Source organism: Zonotrichia leucophrys, chromosome 1A (assembly GCF_028769735.1).
Source record: "Zonotrichia leucophrys gambelii isolate GWCS_2022_RI chromosome 1A, RI_Zleu_2.0, whole genome shotgun sequence".
NCBI classification, from domain to species: Eukaryota; Metazoa; Chordata; class Aves; order Passeriformes; family Passerellidae; genus Zonotrichia; species Zonotrichia leucophrys.
The window spans coordinates 60,170,492-60,192,012 of record NC_088170.1 but is presented as its reverse complement, the minus strand read 5'-3'; the positions used below and the strand labels follow the sequence as shown (position 1 = coordinate 60,192,012).

General features: G+C 39.3%; 1 protein-coding gene across 3 annotated transcripts in view; it reads right to left on the bottom strand.

Annotated features, from left to right (window-relative positions):
- Positions 1 to 21,521, bottom strand: part of RSBN1L (round spermatid basic protein 1 like) — a 46,631-nt gene that overhangs the window by 5,608 nt on the left and 19,502 nt on the right. For 2 of the 3 annotated variants that reach the window (XM_064702919.1, XM_064702923.1), the window contains exons 3-6: positions 18,508 to 19,151; positions 6,711 to 6,848; positions 6,368 to 6,510; positions 4,644 to 4,811 (exon numbers count right to left, since the gene is read on the bottom strand). In XM_064702919.1, coding sequence (XP_064558989.1) covers positions 4,644 to 4,811; positions 6,368 to 6,510; positions 6,711 to 6,848; positions 18,508 to 19,151 — 1,093 coding nt within the window. The remainder of the gene's footprint in view (positions 1 to 4,643; positions 4,812 to 6,367; positions 6,511 to 6,710; positions 6,849 to 18,507; positions 19,152 to 21,521) is intronic. The other variant, XM_064702922.1, reaches the window with a different exon arrangement.

Sequence of the window (21,521 nt, the reverse complement as noted above, 5' to 3'; positions counted from 1 at the left end):
GTAACAAGTGCACAGTCAGAGGCTGAAACTACCATGCTGCAGAAAATAACAAAAAGTCTGCAAGAAAGGATAAAGCAAATTTTTAACTTAAGAAAATGCAACAACTCTACCATAATCAACAATAAAAAAAAGTTGATCAGAACAGTTAATTCTAAAACACAACCTCATTAAACTGGTTAACCAAATTAACTAAAATTTCTTTATAAGTGGAAGTAAAGGCAGCAATAAAAGGCCAACAAAACACATTATTTTCCATTTCTATTTTTAACTGGCCTCTTGGTTGCCTAGATGATGAAGGACAGCTGTGCCAGATAGACTGGGCTTACTCTGTCAGCACCAGCACCCATCAGAGCAGTCTGACTGGGAGCCCTGTGGCAGCCCCTGCTCAGCACCTCAGCCTCCAACACCTTGCCCAGAGTTGGGAGTAAAAGCTGAACCTATATTAAGCTGCCACAATGCCAGTAATCAGCCAATGGCATCCTCCACAAAACATCCCTTAAAAATACATCCTAATTATGCTCACCAGAGAGAGCTACACAAGAGCAAAGTCTGAATATGGCTTTGTCTCCATATTCCAACTGTTAGGAGAAACATCTCTAGTTCCAAAGCATCTCTCCCAAAGAAATACACACCATTAATATAGCTCCTCTGGAGACAACAACTACAATCAGCTCACAAAAGGCAAAAGCATCTACAATCCTTATAAATTCCTGATCTAAAGGCCAAACTCTGTTCCTCACTGAAAACATGTAAAAAATAAAAGTTCCACATACTCACTTTAGAGGGATGTTTGCATTTTAGAAAGACTTTTTAAATTTAACGTGATTATAGAAGATTACATTTATAAAGGATAAAGCTCACCTTGGAGCAGTTTTGCAAGGACAGTTTCTCAGGCAGAGAGAACCTGGTGAGGATTTCTGTCCTTCCCCCTCTGTACCCCCTGGGCTGACAGGAATGCAGCAGGGAAGGCAGCAGCTCCTCAGTGGGCACAGCCAGGCCCTGCCCACGGGAGCAGGGACCAGAAGCCAGCGCTGCCCTCCTGCAGCAGGGCTGGTGCTGCCTCCCTGCAGTGCATCCTCACCTGCCTCCACCCTCCAGACATGAGGTACAAGTCACACACAGGGAGCCTGGGGAGCAGCTGATGCAGCAGAGCTGAAACATCTTCTGAAATATTTCAGAATCCAATAGATGTTCAAGAGCCCTTTTTCAAAAGCAAGAAGAGCATCTATTTTTATATAAATATGTATATATGTGTCCTGTTATTACTGTTCTCGGAAGCAGGCAATGATGCTCAGTTCATTCAGGCTTTTTAAACATAGGAGACATGTTTATTTTATTTAGGTCGTGGCCTCAATAAAGCAAAAAAATAACCAGTCTGAGGCTATTTTCAGGAGAAAAAAAAATCCCAGATCAACTACTGACAGTATGCTAGGGAGATTTTCAGACCACATATTTTACTTATTAAAGATTAAGATGTGTCTCTTTATTTTGATCCATATACTCCTGATTTAAATACTGAAAGCAAAAAGCTTGAGAAATATTTCTAACCAGTGGTATTAAAAATATTAACTACATTCATCTACCTTTTATAATGCAGGCATTTATTTTTAAAATATGAATTTGCACTTGGAGTCCCCAATATTAGTAAATGAAGTTAAGACTTAAAATCATTTTGCACACTTAGAGAACTTCAATCCAAACTGATGTGTTCTCCCAGCAGTGTCTGTTCTGGTTTATGCATTGTCATTCCTACTCTCAGTCCATATGGATCTGTCCAAGAGGATGAGGGATCACCAGCTCTGTACTGCAGTTTTGCCACAGAACACAACATTCCTATTGCAAGCAACTGAGAAAAAAATACTATCAGATAATTTTAAATTCTGCATTTGCAGATTTTATCTTTAACACAAATTTGAGATGATATTTTGCAAAACCTTTATTTTAGGTATCATGTATCTCCCCCCAAGCAGAACTATAGCACAGACATAGTTAATGTCCAAAAAGACATGAAATGAAAACAAACCATAAGATAACTTCAGAAAAATCTATTTAAGCCTCTACTAGAGAACTGCTAGAACTGATTTTGGCAGTATTTTTTCACCTTAACCTCATTCTTCAAAAGGATTGGATTCCTTTTGCTGTGACTTTTCCAAACAGATTCAAAACTAGAGGTTTCACCATTAATATTCCTGGCCTAATGCATAAAGACTGGCAATATATAAAGAATTCCTATGATCATACAGAGAAGCACAACTTCAGTCTCTAGAACACAAACCTGAAAGCTGCTTGCTGAAGCACAGGTTTCATTTTGCCAACAACAATACCAAAAAGTGCCTTTTGCTGTCCCTGTAAAAACAGGTACACCCACCCAAATTTCCCACGTAAAAATTTTATACATTTCCATAATTAAAATTTCACTGGCACTTCATAAGTTCTAAAGCTCACTTGGTATCACCAATGAAAATGGCATTAAGTAATCAGCATGATCAAACCTGCATTTATCAGATTATAGTTCAATCCTTAAAATGTTTGCTAGCAATAGTCAGAGTTCTGTAAATTGTAAATAGTCAAAGCAGTACAAATAAGATCATAATACATTAAAAATACCTCAAATCAAGATCCTGTCACACTTAGGAAAGGACAAATATTTTTTTCTTCTCCAAAATAAAATGCTTAGTTTCAATGTCTGTCCTGTAACACCATAACCTGCTTTTTGCCTTTCAACAGTTCTGTTCCTGTCTGTTCTTAAAGACAACATTTATCCCACCTAGCATTAACATTCATCCCTATCAACTAGGAAATAAATCCTACTTTCTTTAAATCTACAGCAACTTATAAAGCTTTTTTTTGCCCACTCAATCCATTTTTATGGATTTAGTTCAGGCAGCTGAGGAATTGTTTCATTTTCTCCTCACAGAAAGCATTATTTTTATGTACATTATCTCATCACTGAAAGGTGCATTTTTACTGCCATGGTGCCTTAATCACCCCAGAATCTCTTCAACTTTTCAGATTTGTTCAACTACTCAAACAGATTAAAAAAAGAAACAACTGAACAAAAATCAATACTAGATTTTTCAAAACTTGTCATTCATGTTGTTTCCTTTAAAATAAATCCACCCACAGATTGCAAATTACAGCAAAACTAATACCTGAAATAATTTCAATGTGCTACATTAATCCATGATCTTTCATTTTCATAAGCCCTGATTAGTTCTCCTCATGTAAGTTCAAGTGGCTTTTCAAAATTACATAAAAGTGGAAAGGGAAAGCAGGAATTACAATTTAGGCCAAATCAAGCCTGAAATACATAACTTTTATTGTGTTGCTTGTGTTGCATATTTTATTCCTCTCCATATATCAGTTACAAATTTTTTATTCTGAATTAAAATATATATTCAGTCTTTACACTGAAATGAAATGCTGATACTTCTTTTTTATTCCTCAAACTGAAGGACTTTCATGTATGCTATAAAGCAATAGGATGAGAATGGGAAGTTCTCAGACACTTAAATTACTGTCAATTCAACTTCTTAATCTCCACAAACATCCAAGTTCAGGGAGTGGGGTTTTGTTTGGTTTCTTTACTTCCTTTGCAAGTCCCTCTCTCAAGTGTGCAAAGTGGAATTTAAAACACTCAGATCTACACAGTTAGCTCAGCTCTTGCCCTGCTACTGCTGCTCAGTCTTAGTTCACCACAGCACAGTCAGAGCAAGCAGGAAGCTGAAGGCTCCCACTGTCATCAACTGAAGAGGAAGGAAACTGAAAACCTCAGAGCCCAAGAGACAAACACATTATCATCTGAACAATCCACTTCTTCCCCAATGACAATTATTCTACTTTCTGTTTCTGTCAATGAACTCATTCACTGCAACACAAATTCACATCATTTTATCCACAGGGAATTCACTTTTCTAATTTCTAGACAGACATAAAGAAAAGGTATTTACAGTGTTTACATATGCAAAGGTAACCTGCAAAACTAAGGTCATTCTTCAAAACTAAGGTCATTCTTCATAGTCTGAAGATGTTGAAAAATGCCTCTTCAATGTGGACCAGGAATCCCATATGGTTATGGGCTTTTTTTTAGTTCACATGTAAACAAGCTTCAAACGAGGCACATTTCATTTCCTGAATCTCACACAGCAATTCTAAGGACAAACACCAAAAATATCACCCAACTTCCAACAGGATTTTTCCTAGGTGAGCTTACATAAATAAATCAAGGTTGTAACAACCATGACTTGTAAAACAGAAGCAAAAGAATTCTGCTCATCTCCAGACAACACAAAGAACTACCAGAAGGTCTCTCCATGTGCACCTCTGCTGCAGTAGCAGCTCAGTCTCTATGCACCACTTGAAGCAAAATGAAGTGAGAGGTGTTTTTACATCTAACAGGACCTCAGTGACAGCAACTCAATTACAGCAATTGAACTGTCACTGCCAGGAACCTTTCTGGTTTCAACCACATAGCAAAGCCACATGCAATTAAAGAGAGCAGATAAACACCTGATGCTCAGCCAGCACCTACAAAGTCTTCACTGGATCTTTAATCCTACATTAACCTATTCCACACTCCCTTCCAATTACAAATGGCAATTCAGGCAAACATTTTCCAGTCACCTAGGTGAATCTACACCTACCACTCCCCACAGTGCACAGCCTTCAACACCCCCACAGCAGCCGTGGTCTGTCGCTCAAAGCCTTGTCCTATGTGATCCGCATGGGCTCGCGTCCGGTCCTCAAAGAGCATCTCACGGGGTTCACTGGTTCGAGGTAGGTACTGCAAGTTTTTGATTTCATTGGTAGTTCTGCATAAGAAAAACAGTAACAGTGATATAGAAATTTCCATGAATTAGATAATTCCCATCATAGCCAGTAAGACTGGTCAACTACAAAAAAAATTAAACTTTTCCTTATTTTAAATGGATTTTTTTTATAATTTAGTTTGTGTCCATGTCACTTGGCACTGTTGAAATAAGTTCTTTTTACAACTTTCTGTGAAGTGCCTAAACACATTGATATGATCCCACTGAGCATTTTTCTCAAGAGTAAATCCCAGTTCTCCCAGGTCACCAGACATACTCCAGTATGGCCGTGTCTGCCTTAGCCCGGTGAGCCCAGGACTGGGCAGATACTGCAGATGTGTCTCACCAGGGATGAGCAGATAGAAGAACCCTGTCCCTCCATCTGCTGTGCTGCTCGTGCTTGAAATGGCAACTTCCCAGGATGAAGGTGACACTGACTGGCCTGCAGTTCCCCAGGTTTTGCTTCTTACCCTTCTAAATGATTGGGGTTGCATTTGCTTTCCTCCAGTCCTCAGGAACTTTTGCCAATTGCCATAACCTTTCACAGACAGTGGCCTTGAAGTGATACTGGCCAGTTCCCACTGCCCTTGTGGGATGTGACCCATCCCAGTAGGTCCCACAGGCTTGTGTCTGTCTAATCTGCATGTCTAGGAAGTTTCTTAATCTGATTTTCCTCCACTGAAGGCAAGTAGCCCCTGCTCCAGATGCTCTTACTGTCTCTGTGACAGAGCACGGACACAGAGCATTTCCTGAAAGTAAATCTCACTAGAAAAGACAAGGGCAAAGAAAGCCACTATCTCAGCCTTTTCTGTGTCCTTTGTCCCCAGGCTCTTTGCAGCATTCAGCAATACCTTCCATTTTCCTAGTCTTTCTTCTACTATCCACATGCTGTGGAAGTCCCTGCTGCCCTTCACATCCCTTGCCAAATTCAGCCCCAGGTGGTGTTTGGCTTCAGCTGCATCCCTTCATGGTTGGACAATGTCTCTATACTCCTTCTGAGGCACCTGCCCCTGCTCCCACATCTCACACACTCCCTTTCTGTGTTCCCATTTTGAAAAGAACTCCCATGACAATTCCTTATGACACACAACACTCAAGTTCTGCAGAGGCTGTCCCTACTCTTCAGCTGGTCCTTACACCCAATGCCACAGCAAAGCCTAAAGATTTCATTTAATGTTGGAGTTGTTACCTTTGAGGTGAGAGAAAAGCCTTTGTCCCCAGAGGTCACAACCATCTACTCACATGTGACAGCAGGGGTATCAATTGCAGTCTCATGGCATGTATCAGTAATTGCATGTGTGTACACATTTTCCTGAAGTTTTCACCTCAAATTTCTACTAAAGCTCCAAAAAGGACCAGTACCTTACTTGGCCAGACAGTAAAAATGAAAACAAAAGTTCCAGATTCTTACATTACAAAACAACAAAATTGGTTTGGAGATGGACATTTACACTAATTTATATTAAAATATATCAAACAGTAAAAGGTTGGGGATAAAATGAATTTGTAAAGAAACCACTACTAACCAGACATTTACCAAGTAAAATAATTCAGCTTACCTCTTCCTTTTGAAAGGTGACTTTGGCATGTCAGCCACAGGGATCATCTGCTCTCCTGGCCGTACCCACATTATGGGACCATCATCACTGTCCTTACGACTCTCTAATTTTAAACTAGAAAGGGTTCCCCATGGCAGTGTACACTAATGGAAATACAAGGCACAATTTTCAAGTGAGTTACTTTAAAAAACTTACTAAAAGTAGCCTTTATCTCTCACAATGAAAGCATTTATTAGAACACTCAATTATCTAAACAAGTATCACATACTCTCACTTTATTATTATAGCAGCACTACAGAGCACGGTGTCCCCCTTCTCCCAGCCCATTCCCTTCTGCTCTTACTTTTAAGAAGGGTGATTCTTCCAACATATCAAGGAATTCAGGGAAGTAATCCCCCACTTCCTCATCAACTGCTCCAACCAGGCTGATCTGTCTCATTGGGCCAGCTCTATACGTACCATGAGAGTATGTTCTTTTTACCTACAAGTAGAATATGACAACACAAGTTATACCAAGTCCTCTACTGTGCAAAATCCACATTCCATGAGCACCTGTAAACTCTATGCTTATCCTTTCTGAGACAAAAAGAAAGACTTATTTTAGTCCTTCAGTCTCCAGTGTATTTAAGATTATTATGAAGTGAATTACTACAAACTCAAAGACAGATCTTATTAAACATCCATGACAATTTGTATTTTAATGCCTGAAGATAAACTGGAGTAACTATTTATTGCCTTTCAAGAAGATAACACTCCAAACCAGTAACTCTAAAAAGTTATCAATGTATATTATGCTCAGTGACTAGTCAATAAGGATTCTTACCTGGATTACTCAAGTCTAGCTGAATTTCTACCTTTTCTCTTGCAACAGGCAGAACTGAGTTACAAGTAATTTAACTCTAAACATTTCCTCTGCTGCTCATCCTCTCCAGTACTGCCTCTTTGTGAGCACATTAACTAGAGCAAATTAGTGAACACAAGGCCCATAAAGAGTTTGTACAAAAAGTGAAACAATGATCATCACTCCTTCATTTTTGCTGTGCTAGCACATCTTGTGCTCCCTTCAGACTTTAACAGCTGTAGCATTCACCTCTCATGAGAAATCTACTGTGAAATTTGAACAGAAACACATCTTGTTTTAAAGTTTTCAACAATCTGATCTGTTGTGTTAGATCACCAAAATAAATACTCAGGCATGAGATTGATGAGGATCATGTCCACTTTAAGCTTCTGATTTCCTATTTAACAGGCTGAAGGATGCTGGCATTATGAGATGAAATATGAAGAGCTCAGGATGGAGGAAAGAGCAGAGGGATTACTGCACACACCAAGTAAGGCTCCTCTATGACACCTCTAGACATTCTGCATCCAAAGCAAGAAAAGTAAAACTTTGCAAGGAAAACAGTTAATGAAATACTGCTTAGCTATGGTCCTCACCCAAACAGACCATTAACATTCCTAGCAGTTATGGCAGTGCAGAGGAGAATTCACAGCAGTTCCTGAAAATAAACCATGGAACAGCACTGTGCCCTTCTGAGACACTCAACTAATGTAACCAGATCTTTCCAGAAATGCAGAACCAAACACTGTTCCCATCATCCCAGTCATCTGTTTCCTCCCAGCAAACAGATTTATGGCTAAAAGTAGGATTTTACAAAATGTCTTAGCTAATGCTACAGCAAGCCATCACCGACACACTGAAAAGAACAGTCCAGTAATATTCCCCCATTCCTCAAATCCTTAGTCATACATTTGCTGCAGGGATTTTTTTTCCTTGGGTTTTTTTCGTTGGTTTTTTTTTTTGTTGGTTTTTTTGGGGGTTTTTTTGCAGAGACAGCTGGTGATTTTGTGATAAAATACCACAAAACATTCATTTCTGCTGAATTTGCTTCAGCTCAGTCCTCAGCTACATCTGCACTGGCACAAGGCATCAGAAGCTTGTACAACTACAGCAATGAGCAAGGAATAACCCTAAAGCCACTTTCTGAAGCTGCAGACACCCACAAATCTGTGACACTTTATTAAAATGCCTAACATGCAAAAGGATGTTTCTTCCACTGATATAAGCAGCTTAGTATTCCACCACTCCAGTTCAAGACATTGGGATGCTGTTTCCATCTACATCCCTGATTAAAGAGAACCATTCTTCTGCCTTTTCCAGGCTTCTTTATGCTACCACTCTCCCAGGTAACAAGTGATAAGACAAGAGAAAGTGGCCTGAAGTTGTGTCAAGAGAGGTTTACATTAGATATTAAAAACATTTCTTCACCAAAAAATTTCTCAAGCACTGGAATAAGCTCCCCAGGGAAATGCTGAGTCACCATCCCTGGAGGCATTTAAAAGATGTGGAATTTGAAGATATGGTTTAGTGATGGATTTGGCAGGACTGGGTTAACACCTGGCCTCTTAAAAAGGTCTTATAGGTCTTTTTCATCCTAAATAATTTTATGATTCATACAGAATATGATAAACTGATTGTGAAACTACTCCAAGTGAAAACTCTAAAAATTCTCCTAAAAATACTAAGTTAAAGCTTGGAAAAGCTGTGAAGCTTCCAGCTGGATCAGCCCACCCATCTGGCTTATATACCACTAGGTGCTGGTAAAGAAACCTAAAGCCAGCAAGTATTTAGCTGCAGCATAATGCTTGCTTAAAGAAGGATCAATTAAGAAATTTTTCATTTGTTCCCAAAAAATCCCATGCCACTGAAAGTTACAACTGAAAAATGAGCACAGCTTTTTCAAGCACTGTTTGTCCAAGCCCTTTCACCCCCAGCTGCCTGACCAACCACCCTCCCTTGACCACAAGGCAGTACAATCGCTTCTCAAGATCCAGCTCAGGTGAAGAAATCCAATATGAATGCCTAAATAATGTCAAAGTTACAAATGATGAGTGGTTATTCTGACACCATATTCAGAACCACATCATTGCAAATACAGAATGAAGTGTCTGAGTGATTAAGAACTCTGCAGTGGCTTAACCCCAGGCAGCAGATACTGATCTTACAGGCCCTGCTCACCCACCTCCCACTGTTGTGAGACATGGGAGAGAACAGAAAAAGCAAGGAAATGTATGGGCCCAGTTAAACAGAGTTTATTCAGGGGAGACAAAACTGAGGAAGGAAAACCACCAAGTTTTTTGAGTGTTCTCCACCACTCACCAGCTCCCACAAGCAGACTGATGCCCAGCAGTCCCAAACAACAGGCACCTTCCAGCCAAGCCATCAGGGCCCTCAGGTTTTTTTGATGTCCCACAGCACAGAATGTCCTCAGAGTCACTTGGGGCCAGCTGTCCCAACCATGTCCCCTCCAGCTTCTTGCCCACCCCAGCCTACTCACCGGGGGGGTGGTCCTGAAGCCTTGACACTGTGCCAGTGATGCTCAGCAATAGCCAAAACACCAACGTGTTACCAACAGCTTTAGTCACAAACCCAAAACACAGTCCACAAAGAAAATTAACCCATCCAGACCCAGTATAAGCAGGAAATATATCCATGTTGGTGATCAAAGGGCAAGATTTGCTCTCTTTTCCCTTCTTTCCTGAGAGCATTAGGTCCTCTGAAGATGGACAGGGAGCAAGCCTAGGGAACTGATCTGAATTTAACCCAGGAATTACCTAAAAAATTTCTCTGTTTTATAAAATAAAAAATAAAGACACAGGTCATACATACTAATGCCTGGCCAGGAAGAACAAGAGATTTTGAAAGATGAAGCAGCTTTGGGAAGTGAAAAACAACTCCTATCTCATGTCTTCCATGAGCTGGGTTGTAGCATCCTAAACTCCAGTCTTAGAGAAGAGGGTCATGCTTGAACTGCATTACCTTAGATTAGGCTAAAGGCTTAGAAAAGCATGCATAAAAAGGTGGGGTCATTCTTAGTGAGGAGCTAATTTTCATTTCAACAAAACCTCCCATTGATGTCTGACCAATGACAAACCTAAAATTAATCCAAATAAAGACAACAACCAAATAAATATAACCTATGGCATATTAGACAACAGCAACATCTTCCCTTCCTATTACTGTCAGTATCCTTTGGCTGTTTTGTTCACAGGAAGACAAACAGATTGCTCCATGTATTTCTAAACTCACAAAAACAATATTGATGTACTAAACCCAGTACTTATCAAATTCTATATTAAATTATGCACTGACTGCTAATAGAGCACTACATATATGAAGCATTTTATATACATATACACACACACACCTTCTATAAAACAAATCTTCCTAGATGCAATTTCACAGCTTACAGTGTGACTAGGTTTTTAGAATTTTACAGACTTGCTCAAAACTGGAACAATTTAAATCCATAATAAAAGGAGAAATCAAGGACATGCTGCTTTTCCAGCATGTGGTCAGGAATGAACACACACAAACCACCAAATACATGCAGTATAATACCATGGACAGGTAAAAGAGATAAAAACATAAAATGATAAATATGACATCCTAACTTCTTTCTTCTCATGTAGCTTACATTTGAAGTATGTCACCTAAAAACACACAAAAGGAGACTGTGTCATTCTCTTGCACCACAGTAATGGAAAATTGTCACAGTAAAAGCACCCTGAATCCACAATTAGTAAAACTTGAGAATTATCTGCTTCTGTGACTCGCACGGCCTCAACTGATTTTTTAATGCAATAGCAAATGTTTTGACAGAAATGTCTTGGTGTCTGACAAGAATGTGAAGTCTAAATGCAAAAATACAGATATATATATATATATATATATATATATCAAAAATACATTTCAGAAATATCATCCTACAAGTGGAAACATTTTAGACACTGTATGTTAAAGATTCTGTGTTTGAATAAGTCACAAAGTGGAGGGAACAATGCAGAGAAACCATGCATGTCAAGAGAGGAATTTCAAAAATGTAAACTGGGGCACATAACAACTGAATTCCTATTTTTAATATAGTAGGGTGTAGGTTGTTGTGGGGTTTAGGTGGAGGAGGTTTTTTTTCTTATTTGAAACTTCTTCATTTTCCTAGGATTTTATGGTTTAAATTTATTTCAATTTTTCACCTTTAAAACCAAAAAAAGGCTGAGAAAAGTCTTCAGAGAAAAAAAAATAACCAACAACAAACAAAATTATCCAGCAACTGAACTCAATTTTAAGAAACCCATGAAGTCCCACCAAAGACCAAAAACCCAAAAACATTGCACCACCTAAGAATATGCAAGGACATGGAGGGTTTTGCTGCAGAAGTGCACAAGCAATGCACTTACACACTGGTATCTCAGAACAGAAAAATCTCATTTCAGAGTCAGGGTTCATCTCAAACACTGCAGCCATGAAGAGGCCATTGCCACTCCTGCTAACTTGATGCATTTCAGTGAAGTGCCCGAGAGGTTTTCTGTTCCTTGAAAATTTCATTTAAATCCTTAAATGCCTCCTTATACTTCCAGTTTCAAATGGGAGTTAACACTGAACAAACATTCATCAAAGTTGCTCTGATTTTACAAATACTCCTTAATCTGTTTGGCTGCTTTCTACTATTAAACCACATGTAATTCATACTCCTTCCTTCAACTTTTTTCCTTTTTTTTAGGTCAGGGCTTTGGTATCAGAATGGGATGTCTTTACAGTTCTGGCATTACTCAATTGTCATTCAAAACCTAAATTCAACAACTAGTTTTTCCCAACTGGAAGTTTCTGGAAATGCAGTCTCAAGATTTGATCAGCTTAAAAGCAAGAACCAGATTCTACTGAAAACAAAGTTCTGCTGAAAACTACTGAAACACAACTGAAAAGACATAGCTCCAATATAAAAGAATTCTCTCTAGAACTCAGGAATATAATATATGGAAATAAATACTGCACAAATCTTTAATGATAAGGAAATGAAGCACTAAACAATGAGATTTTCTTTTAAAAATATTTTCAGCAATTCCCCTCAAATACCAAAGGAACTAATGATTTCAAGCAAGATGTCACAAATTATTAAAGAGCTAAACAGTAAAAACCTCTCTGTAAAAGAAATGTTCAAGATCTAAACAAGGAGAACAGCAAGGAGAAGATAGTATTAGAAGAAGCTAAAAGGGAAGGGGAATGACAAGCTCTGTGTCCAGAACCTGAAAAAGTGAGGACAACCCCTCACAAAGCCACACCACAAACATGAACCATCATTACTATCACAGGTCTTCCTCTAAAATACTTATTCATTAATATTTGACTATTCAGTGTCCATCACAGCTAACATAGCAACATGAATTTATTCCAAACTGGGAACAAAATTAACAAAAATTGTTTCTCTGAAGATGCAATTGCCTGTTATTATGGAATGGAGCTGATTGTGTAGACCCACAGTCATCCTTGAGCTAACTTTGACACATTTCAACAATGTAATTTGCCAACTCAGTAATAAAACCAATCCCTCAAGAGTATTTAAGAAGTTCTGCTGGATTAATGAACCAAACTGAACTCAGCAGTTCAAGAAGCACCACATCTTGGCAGTAGAACATGCAATTGGGAGGAAAGAAGGAATGAGGACATCTTCTTTTGGCAGAAAATCTTCGTTAGATTGGCTCTGGCCATTTGTCTAATTGCACACTGTACTGTTAGAGTGACCTTTCCTAAAGTGAACAGGCTGAATGATGTGCATCCTCTCATACCTACAGCACAACGGCAGCAAGGTAAAACAAGACAAAGCTTTAATAAATCAATGAGAACTGCAAGCTGTGTGGTGCAGCTGACAGGAGGAAGGAAGTGATGCCATCCAGGGCTGGAAAGATGGACCCTGTGAACCCCATGAAGTTCAGCAAGGCCAAGTGCAAGGCCCTGCATGTGGGCTGGGACAATCCCAAGCACAAATGCAGCATGGAGAGTCAACTGAGAGCAGCCCTGGGCAGAAAGACTGGGAGGTGCTGCTGGATGAGGCTGAACATGACCCAGCAAGGTGCACTCACGGCCCAGAATGCCAAATGTAGCCTGGGCTGCCACCCCAGCACTGTGGGCAGCAGGGCAGGGAGGGAATTCTGCCCCTCTGCCCTGCTGAGACCCCACCTGCAGAGCTGCAGCCAGCCTGGGGGCTCTCAGCACAGGATGGGCATCAACCTGTGGGAGCAAAACCAGAGGAAGGCCATGAAGAGATGATGAGAGGGCTGAAGCACCTCTCCTGTGAAGACAGGCTCTTCACAGACAGACTGGAGTTGTTCAGCCTGGGGAAGAGGCCCCAGGGAGATCTTAGAGCAACCTTCAAGTACCTAAAGGGGACTGCAAGAGAACTGGAGGGGGACAGTGTGCAAGGGCATGCAGTGACAGAGCAAGGTGGAACGGCTTCAAAGTGGAAGAGGGCAAGTTGAGCTGTTACAAAGGATTTCTCTGCTGTGAGGGTGCTCAGGCACTGGAACAGGCTGCCCAGCAAAGCTATGGATGGCACATCCCTGCAAGTGTTCAAGGCCAGGCTGGATGGAGCTCTGAGCAACCTGGTCTAGTGTCCTGTCCCTGCTCATGGCAGCTCACTGGAGCTACACAGTCCTTGGGGTCCCTCCCAAAACAAACCACTCCATTATTCTAATTCAAAACCACAAAACAAGTTCTTCACATCTGGAAGACAGTAGCACATCATCTTAAAGAAATAGGTGTCAACAGAAGACAGAGGAGCTAGAGACTATTTAGCCTAGGTCAAATTTACAGAAAAAAATCACTTAGCTGGATAATTGATACAACTATCAACTACCTAGAAAATAAGATAGTAAGAACTAATAAACACAGTCATGTAAAAAAAATTGAAAACAATCAAGTCAAACTAACCTTTGTTACTATGGCTGGAAAGAAGACCAATAGACATCTTAACATTTGACATTTCCACTATATTCTACAAACTGCTATAGAAACATGGTCTAATAAGAGCAAACTGTGGGCAGTTTAGTCAGTGCTCACATAACTACCTCATTTTGAGGCAGGCAGCAAGGATCCTTCCTTTGAAGGCTGTCTATCCTCATAAAACCCACAGGCATTGCAACACTGCAAGTCATAGGAAAGGATCAAAATTAACAAAGCTTGAAACTGGAGAGGGGATCTGAATGCAAAGGATATAATTCAGTTTAAACAAAAGCAAGAACTACACTCACATACATATTTAATGAACTGCATGAACCTGAAAAGGGGAGCAACTCAATTAGCAGAAGCTGCTGCTACAGCAGATCACAAACTGCTCTGAAAAAGGAAAAAATAGATATAAAAGCAAGAATTTGCAAGACACTTGCAGCAATCTTCTCATAGTCTTTGACATCAATACACCAGACAGACACTGTCGATTTTTAGCATCATATATTAAGAAAAAAATATGGATGACTGAATTGAACATAAGGGGAGATCACTAAGAGTGATAAGGGTATAACATGCAATCACAGACTGAAATAACTCAAATTACTTGATCTAGGGAGAGGGGAAAAAGAAGCTATTAAGCAATCTTCAAATATAGAGAAAGCTGAATGAAAAGGATAAATTGTTTGCCTTCTCCACTAAAGATCAGAATAAAAGGATAAGAGGTGAAACAAGGAAAAAATGACTTTACAAAGGATTTCTTTGTAAAGAGCGGAATCACCTTGAGATCTCCCACAAACACACCAGACAAGAACTTGTCAAATACAGCTTTCAAACAGTCGACCTTGTTTGGCAGCAGAGGAACTGTCTGGTACTGTGCAGCATTTCACTTCATCTGTACTAAGAAGTTGCCTCTGATGCAAGACAGTAAAATCAGTGCACTCAGCATTGTTAAACATCAACTGTGAGCTCTGGGGTTTCAGCACAGCAAGAAAAACTTACACTTGCCCAGCACGAGGAAGAAATAAAAAGTTCAAAATATTAACATTTGTCTCAACAGCACTAAATAGCTTAAGTGAAGTGATGTAAGCTGCAAGTAGGTGGCAAAAGCTGATTATTTACGTTCTTTCAAATCCTCCTAAGAGCCTGAGGAGATCCATGGCTATCGGGTAACTGATGCAGCTGTTGCCATCTACACAGACACAGAGCCCAGGCAAGACGGAGCTACAAGACAAATTTTCACCACCTGAAGGACTGACTTCATGGCTACAAGGACATCCAGACTAATTCCATTTTGCCCTGTTACAGTAACTGTCTGACTAAGCCTTGCAATGAGTCAGTGAGTTCAAAAAGAGCTGTTACATTAATGCAAAAAAATTTTAAGGAGTACTCAGGCATAGGCCCAAGCTGGATGATGAAAAATTCCCCATTTCCTCTCCCTGCAAAATTTAAAAGCTAATTCTCATTAGAAAGAGCCAGTTCCAGATTCCTCTCTGCTGGAAATATTCTCACAAATCTGTGTCCCTTATCTTTTAATAAGTAAAATTACATTACTCCTATCTGACACAGGTGTATTGGGAAGCAAGCTGAAAGGAGTTAGTTCTCAACTCTACAATTGTGAAAACTAAGTAAATTACTTGAGAGATGCAGATTTTCCAGGTAAACTTAGGAGGACCCCAATTCGACTTCAGCAACAGAATTTACCATGCAATCTGAGTCTTGTCACAGAATTTGATGACTTAGAAATATGCATTACTTAAAAACAAAAAAATCACAAACCCACATCTGTCACAAAACAGGAAGTGGAAAATTGAGTAGTAATAAAAGGATTAACTTGAAAAACAAAAATTGATAAACACTCTAGAACACTTTCCATTTCAGGCTTAGCTCAACCTTCATTCTCCTTTTTATAATACTTTTCTTGATCTTTTTAAATACTTACATTTGTCAGATTGATTACATGTGCTACATGCAATCTGAGAAACCACCAAAGAACCTCTTGTACCCAAGTGAGCTTCATTTCAATGTTTTAGTTAAAATTACCAAAGGAATACTCAAGTTTCTTAAAGCTGATGAAGTCCAAGACACATATTCAAAGCAGATTTGATAAAATCAACTTTCTGCTTAGAAAACAAATCCTTCCTCAACTAAGGCTGTACAACAGCTGCTAGACATTGCTCAGGCTGCCCAGGACAAGGAACACCACAGCACAAAGCTGGGGAAATGTAGGAACAGAAAACCAAACATATTTAAAGTTTCATCAAAATATACTGCAACAAGGTATTAGAATCCCTTTAAAAGATTCACAAAGAACTTAGTGAGACAGGATAATGTTCTCAGTCTGCACAAAATGTAGCATGCCAAAAAGAAGAATACAAAGCTAACAAAACATTTTAACTGTAGCAGACCGCATTAAAAAAAAACCTAAATAAACAGCCAAAAACAGAAATAAGAAAACCATAAGGAAAATTAGAACAAATAACTAGGTAACCAAGATACTGACTTAAATATTCCAGGAAACAAGAATGCTGCACAGAAGACAAAGTCTGCTGTTTGCCTGTACATGTTATTTATACACCCTCTACCCCTTAGTTAGCAAAAATACAAGGAGTCAAGCCTTTTCTGTCAGGCAAACAAACTGAGAAGTGATAAAATGCCATGAAAACTAAGGCAAAAAATGAGGGAACACAAAGGAAAAGAAGATACCAGAACTAAACCTCCAGCCAAGTAAAATACAGCTTAGACAATGGAGCTGACCAGCTGAATGCTGCATTAACACAGCTCAGCTTCTTTCATCTACCACAGCCTCTCTCTGCTGCTCCTTCACTTACACAAAAATGGGCAATTAGGATTTCAACCCCAAAGAACACAGGACTGGTTTAACTAGACATCAGTGTTACCACTGTAATAACAATTTAAGCTATCATTCTAGTAAAATAATTCTATGATAATTCACAACAATAAAATCTGGGCTTTCATTAACTATTTCTTTAGGGCGGGCACTAGCACACAGCTATGCCTGTGTTAATGCAACCCAAGAGAACCAGCTGGATTTAAGGAACATCCTTGTAAGGACAGGTCCAGCTTTTCTTATCTAAACTGGCCAAAGAGCAGCTCTGGAGAGCTGCCCATTATGTGTTCAATGATTTTTATTATTAGTGTTTCAGTTTACATACTCAAGAAAAACGGTGACTGTAGTTCACAGAACATTCATGTTCCATGGCAGTAGATATTTTCTCAGCCAACACTGCAAATGTTCTCTTGCAGCAACATTTTAGTTCTGCATATCCTTATGCATAACACACACCTGAAATTTGTCAATACATGCAAGTGTTCTATGCAAATGTCTAGGCAGCCAAAGGGAAAAAATAGGCATGGTTTTCATGAAAGAGATGACAGTGTAACTTACACTTGAACTCTAATCATCTCAAAAGTGAAGATTAAATAGTTTAAAGCTGATCCATACAACATCTAAGTTCACAAATATGGGAGTTAAAAGGGTAACTGTGAGATAAAGTTGATATAAATAACAGGACTGAGTTTCTGCATAAATTGTTTCATAATCACTGTAGGGCTTTTTGCAATAACCTCATCACCAAGGTGAAAATCAAACAGATTTTTTCCTGAAAACCAGTGCTACAAATTATTTCTGTGCAACAGAAATGTATTTTCTACAGCAAGTTAATAAACAGCAGAGGTGATGCTTAATCAGCAGCTGTTGTTAAGAAAGTATACAGTCATCTCTTCCCAAAAAATAATTATTCTTTTGAAATAAAAGAATATTCAAAAGTTGCCAGCCATTCTTCCATTTAACTTAAGAGCTTTCCAGAGAATCCAGCCAAGTAAGGAGAAATGCAAAGGGATAAGGACCAAATCTGCAGCCACAATAACCCCAAGTTCTTCTTTGAGGATGGATTTAGAAAACCCAAACTACAAATGTAGCTAATACAACCTTGCCCTATGCAGGTTTTTGTGTATAACACTGTATTAAAGCATTTCAGTTTTATGACAATACAGACATATACTACTATTCAGACACCCAGAAAGCCACAGCTAAACCATTTTAACCCTCCAAAACTCATGGTTAATCTTCAGCTACAGAAACAAATCCAAAGAAACCTACACACACAAGCATGCAAACACTTGCCTCCCACCAAAAATCCAATTTGATGTCTCAGTTAACAATTTTATGTCTCTTCTCATCTTCAATAATGCAGAACTGACTTAAAGAAATCCCTTGTTTCCAGTCTTCTGTGTCATCCATATAGCAGAGCTAACAGCAACTACTCTAAAAAATACCCGTTCACAGTTGTTTGAAACCATTATATGACTTTAGAAAGTAAAATGCATAACCTCTTACCTGAGCATGAAAATTTGACATAGTCGTTGTCTCTATATCTTTCTTTCCCAAAATCTCCATTTTCACTGGTGAATTGGGAAAATTAAACGAAAAGTAGTCTAAAAAGTCAGGTAAATAAGTAGCTGCCCCATGAACAATACCCATTACATAGTAAGCTGCACAGTTTTCATTTTCACTAAAAACCAGACCCACAAACTCTTCTGCAAATCTCTCCATCTCCACAGGAGACAAGTGGGAGAGTTCATTACTGTAGGCATGGATAACTGATGCACCTCCGTTAGGCTGGTGCTCAATATGAATCAGCTGTTTGAACTCCAATGTGTCCAACCTTTTGAGTTTATTTTGAACCCGTGGCTCCTTTAACGAGACAAATGGAAACTCACTGTTCTCTGGTATCTTGGACTCACAGTCCTTCTTGGGATCCATATTTTTCCCATTGAAATCCTTAAGATGATCATCTATGATGCCTTTGGCTTCCTGATCCTCAATGTCAGAAACCAATCCTGAGCAGATGGTCTGAATAGATTTGCTGTACATTTTTGGACGCTTCCTCTTCTCATTCTCTTTATGTTTCTTTTTCTTTTTCTTCTTAACTTTTTTAATCTGTAGCTCTTCTGCATTGGCTTTTGGTTTCTCCTTCCCACCTGTTGAGAGTTTAAAGAAAAGATCTCTTAAGGAAATTTTTATACAAAATATATATTTAAAGATTGGGATTCAAAGTCAGCAAAATGCTCACCATGGCACACAAAGCCCAGAGACCAAAAGCAAGGGTCACAACGTGTATGTTACCAAAAGTGAGCAGGGTAAGAGACACCTGCCATGTGCAATTGATAAATAAGCTGAGACAAAAAGGGAGAAGACATCACAATAACCCAAGTGCCCCAAGGCTGCTTCCATGAGGAGCTGCAGTCCATCACTCCCTTTAGCTGCCCCATTTAGTCCAGAGACATCACAGGACAGCTGTCCAACACTGCCAGACAAGGGGCCTACAAACCATGCCTGGATATGCACAGCAGCGCAAGCTGCCCCCGAGATGCCACTGCCAGAACTGACCTTGTCTGATGGGCTTCTGCACAGGGGCACTCTTTCAAAACTAGATAAACTGTGCTGAAGAACACATGGGAACATCTAAAAACTCATCCCATACATATTATAACATAAATAAAATTAAAACAAAAGACACATTAAAGAAAACACTCACAAAAAATAAACTAGCGTCAAGTTCTCTCGTCCTAAATGTCCAAAAGGCAGAAATTACTCATCTGGGGATAGCACATTCAAGTGATTCCCAAGGTAAATGTTCTCACTTGTTTTAAAAAAGTGAGAGGGTATTTTTGCAAGTAATAGAAGTGGCAGCCAAAAAACTTCCAGCACTATACTGCTCTAAGATCAAGCAGTCAAAATGATTTAGCACATCGTAAAACAAAGTTAGTGGGTATGTTTCAGCACCAAATTATATTCACACCAGCAATTCAAACCCAGCATGCAAACACAGAAGCTTTCAAGTTTAAAAATTGTGTATTTCATTGCAAGACTAAGTAATGTGAAATCTGCAAGAGTTAAGTTAGCCAGTCTCTACTACAATGTTGCAGTAGATTATTTTCAGTTTGTTATCCTGCATCCAAGTAACTTAACAAGAGTCCTTTAAAAAAAAAAAACCACACAACTGTTGGTGCATGGAATCACAAATTCTTGCTGATGATTAAGAGGTTGGACATGGAAGATGCAGATACTGGAAAGGAGAACAAGCAATTGAGACACGTGGGTCTGAGTCTCCTGACGTTTGTGACAGCAGCTAAATACTTCTGGGATTCTTGAAGTGGAGGCTGATTTAGTTTAGTTATCTCCCTGGATTCTATTTTCTCACCGAGAGGGGAATGAGAAGTGCCCTGAGGTCACCTCATTTCTTATTTAGTCCAAACAAGGAAATGGATTCTAGGATTTCTTAACCTAATCTACACAGTTAATAACTACAAAGATTCTCTTCACTCAGAATCAGATTTAACACTGCACACTCTCTGAACACAATTTCACTTTCAGCTAGCAAAGTTCAACTGCAAAGTTCAACTGCCAGTATCTTCATGGAAGTCTGTCCTTTCTTAGGCTAAATTTAATGTAAACCCAGCATCAAACCTCAGCAACAGGACTACATGTGGTAGATGCAATATTCACCACCTCTTTGTTAATATCCTCGTTCTGTCAGAGTCTGTAACTCTAGTGGGCATGAAGAGACCAGGAAGAGCAGCAACAGGTGTTCAACAACTGAGGACCTCAGCCTTAGAGGAGGCCTGAAAATGGTTCATTCAGGGTGCCAGGGTCCTTGTGTGTAATGTCACTACCTAGCAAAAATCACCTACTGCTGCCTTCTGGGGTACTGTGATGGTGCCACTACAGCACCAGCTCCAGGCAGTGGGAAATAGAGAAATGTTTTATGACAGTGGGAAGTGACATATTGCAGGCTTGAAATCTCAACACAAATCTCAAAATACAGACTCAGACATTTTTCCTCTCCTCCTGACTGCAGGAATACACAGCTGCAAAAAACCATCCGGGTATACAGGTATTGCAAACTCTTAATAATGTTTTAATGTAGCATTTTAAAATTGTTTCACTCTAAATATGAAATTTTTTGCTATGCTGATGGATATCACAAAGAAGTCAATCATTCTGCAGATATTACATCAGTGTGAATATACAAACTATGGAATTATAGCACCAAATGCTAGAGTAAGGGGATGCAGGGGGAAGCAGAAATTACTGCCAACCCATTTCACTTGTTTTTAAATGGACATCAGATTTTTGTTCAAACTAGTCACTCAGATCTGGGACATTATGTATGGCAGAAAAGTATGGGAATTTGTATTTACTGGGGTTCAATCAGAGAAATATAAATGGCAACAAACTTCAAAGCAAGAAGCTATTGCTGCAGTTAAGGGCCAAATCAGTGTCTCCTACTTGAGCATGTTATCACCAAAGAAAATCCTAAGACAAATGAAGATCAGCATCTGTACATT